Source organism: Terrapene carolina, unplaced genomic scaffold, assembly GCF_002925995.2.
Source record: "Terrapene carolina triunguis isolate 2854851 unplaced genomic scaffold, T_m_triunguis-2.0 Scaffold450, whole genome shotgun sequence".
Classification (NCBI taxonomy): Eukaryota; Metazoa; Chordata; order Testudines; family Emydidae; genus Terrapene; species Terrapene triunguis.
In genome coordinates this window covers 178,750-182,008 of record NW_020664801.1, presented here as the reverse complement: position 1 = coordinate 182,008, position 3,259 = coordinate 178,750, and the positions used below count along the sequence as shown (strand labels likewise).

Here is a 3,259-nt window from a genome sequence, read left to right as displayed (position 1 = left end):
CTCCCAGAGCTGGGGATAGAACCCAGGAGTCCTGGCTCCCAGCTCCCCTGCTCTGATTGCTAGCCCCCAGCCCCTGCTCCTGGGGCATGGTGGTTCCACACGCCGTGTATGTTTGCGAGGAGCTGGGCTGAGACCCCACCCCTCCTCCTTCCCCAGGGCGCTTTGACCGTGAGATCGACATCGGGATCCCGGACGCGGTCGGGCGGCTGGAGATCCTGCAGATCCACACCAAGAACATGAAGCTGGCCGAGGACGTGGATCTGGAGCGGGTGAGAGGGTGGGGCTGGATGGGGCGGGGGGAGGGAGAGCTGGGGGGTTGTGTACATGGATGTGGGGGCAGGTGTGTGGGGGGGCAGGAGTCTGTATAGATGGGGGGAGGGTCATGTGTGCTTGGGTAGAGGGTGTGGCAGGGGAGCTGTGACCCCCTCCCCTGTGGCTGGCTGGCCCCTCCCCATAGCTCCATCCCCAACTAGTTCCTCCCCGTTATGGTCCCATCCCCTGGCTGGCCCCTCCCCACAGCCCACTGCTTTGTGCCCCCATTCCCTGGCTGCCCCCTCCCTGTGCCCCCGTTCCCTGGCTGCCCCCTGTGGCCCCGTTCCCTCATTCCCTGGCTGCCCCCCGGGCCCTATTCCTTGACTGGCCCCGTTCCCTGGCTATGCCCCCTTCCCCCCCGTGGCCCCGTTCCTGCCCTCCCCCCCCGTGGCCCTGTCCCTGGCTATCCCCCACCCCATGGCCCCGTTCTCTGCCCTGTTCTCCCCCCCGTGGCCCTGTGTCAGGCGCCCTGTGGCTGCAGGTGGCCAGAGAGACGCACGGGCACGTGGGCGCGGACCTGGCGGCGCTGTGCTCCGAGGCGGCGCTCCAGGCCATCCGCAAGAAGATGAACATCATCGACCTGGAGGACGACACCATCGACGCCGACATCCTCGACGCCATGGCCGTCACCATGGACGACTTCCAGGTAACCTGGCGACCCCTCCCCTGGGCCCCGCCCCTCCTCTCCAGGCCACACCCCTCATGCTCTTCCCCTCCCCTCCCCCGCACAGTGGGCTCTCAGCCAGAGCAACCCGTCGGCGCTGCGGGAGACGGTGGTGGAGGTGCCCCAGGTCTGCTGGGAAGACATCGGGGGGCTGCAGGAGGTGAAGCGAGAGCTGCAGGAGCTGGTGCAGGTGAGTGGGGGCTGCACTCGCCTTGCCCAGGCTAAGCAGGGATCCGCCCGTTTGGGGTTTGGATGGGACTCTCCCTACTCAATGCCAGCCCCAATGCCCCAGTGCGGTGCTAGGGGGCACTGTGCTGCAGGGGGCGGGGGCACCTCCATGGTGCAGTGAAGGGAGGGGGCGGTGCCGGCTTTCTGGGCTCCCCCATCCCTGACCCCCAGCTGTCTCCCCTCCAGTTCCCGGTGGAGTACCCGGACAAGTTCCTGAAGTTCGGCATGACGCCGTCCCGGGGCGTGCTGTTCTACGGGCCGCCCGGCTGCGGCAAGACCCTGCTGGCCAAGGCCATTGCCAACGAGTGCCAGGCCAACTTCATCTCCATCAAGGGCCCCGAGCTGCTCACCATGTGGTTCGGGGAGTCCGAGGCCAACGTGCGCGACGTCTTCGACAAGGTGCGTGGAGCGCCGGCCCGGCTGGGCCTTGGGGTCCCCCCTCCCCAACTCAGCCAGGCCTCAGGGCTCCCTGCCACCTGCCTAGCCGGGCCTTGGGATCTCTCCCCCACCTGCCTGGCCGGACCTCGGGGTGCTGGGGCATGGGGGGGCCTCTCTACTGCTCCTACCCATGAGCTCTGGCTGCAGGGTCTGTGTCGCCCCCTCAGCCTGCTGTGCTCGCCAGTTGTGGGGGTGATGCCTGCACAGCCAGAGGGGTGCAGGTTTGGGGGGATTCCTGCTAATTGGGGGAGGGGAGTTGCATGGTGCCCCAGCCTGACCCAGCAGCAGGGGAGCCCCTGTCATAGCACTGCTGTCGCCAGCGAGTACCCCCAACCCAGCCCCGGGGTTTCCCCATCCCCAGTGCATTCTGTCCCCCTCCAGGTGTCCCCCACCAGGCCCACCCCGCCCTCTCTCCCCGCTCGGGCTCCTGCACACCCTGTTCTTTTCCCCCTCGGGGGCTCCCCCCCACGCCCCACTCTCTCCTCCTGCGCCCCAGGCTCGCCAGGCTGCCCCCTGCATCCTGTTCTTCGACGAGCTGGACTCCATTGCCAAGGCGCGGGGCGGCGGCGCGGGGGACGGCGGGGGGGCGGCCGACCGCGTCATCAACCAGATCCTGACCGAGATGGACGGCATGACCAACAAGAAAACCGTCTTCATCATCGGGGCCACCAACAGGTGAGACCCCCCCTTCCCTCCCCAGGACACCCTGCTCCCCAGGCCCGGCCCGAGGGGGGCGGTGTTTCAGCTAGCGGCTGCTGGGACCAGGACACGCCCCTCTGCGCCACCCTGCTGTGTGCTCCTGCACCGTGGGAGACCTGGCCATGGGGAGGGGGCTGAGGAGCCCCCCCCATCTATATGAGCTTGGGAGAGGCACCCTGGGGGCAGGGGTGGGGCAAGGTCCGTGTGGTTGGGGAGGCTTCCTTGGGGTGGACAGGGTCCCTGGGGGCAGGAGATGGGCAGGGCCCTTTGGGGCAGGGGGTGAGCAGGCTCTGCGGGGGTGGGGGAGGTTCCTGGGGGCAGAGGGGTAGGACAAGCTCCGTGGGGACAGGGGAGGGTCCCTTGTGGGGGACAGGGTTCCTGGGGACAGAGGGTGAGCAGGCTCCATGGGGGTGGGGGAGGGTCTCTGGGGGCAGGAGATGGGCAGGGCCCTTTGGGGCAGAGGGTAAGCAGGCTCTGTGGGGGTGGGGGAGGTTCGGGGGGGCAGGGCAGGCTTCGTGGCGGTGGGGGAGGTTCGAGGGGGGCAGGGCAGGCTTCGTGGGGGTGGGGGAGGTTCCCTGGGGGCAGGGGGGTAGGGCAAGTTCCGTGGGGACAGGGGAGGTCCCTTGTGGGGGATGGGGTTCCTGGGGGCGGGGAGGGGGCAGGGCAGGCTCCTTGGGGACAGGGGAGGGTCTCTTGCAGGGGACGGGGTCCCTGGGGACAGAGGGTGAGCAGGCTCTGTGGGCGCAGGGGAGGTTAACTGGGAGCAGGGGGGTAGGACAAGCTCCGTGGGGGTAGAGGAGGGTCCCTTGTGGGGGAGGGGTTCCTGGGGTTTGGCTCGTTTCAGAGTAGCAGCCGTGTTAGTCTGTATCCGCAAGAAGAACAGGAGTACTTGTGGCACCTTAGAGACTAACAAATTTA

The 3,259-nt window shown here is 68.2% G+C and overlaps 1 protein-coding gene across 1 annotated transcript in view; it reads left to right on the top strand.

Annotated features, from left to right (window-relative positions):
- The window catches only part of LOC112108799 (transitional endoplasmic reticulum ATPase-like), a 19,937-nt gene that overhangs the window by 8,734 nt on the left and 7,944 nt on the right, over nt 1–3,259 (top strand). The window contains exons 9-13 of the mRNA XM_026658501.2: nt 157–269; nt 794–958; nt 1,044–1,166; nt 1,391–1,603; nt 2,139–2,317. Coding sequence (XP_026514286.1) covers nt 157–269; nt 794–958; nt 1,044–1,166; nt 1,391–1,603; nt 2,139–2,317 — 793 coding nt within the window. The remainder of the gene's footprint in view (nt 1–156; nt 270–793; nt 959–1,043; nt 1,167–1,390; nt 1,604–2,138; nt 2,318–3,259) is intronic.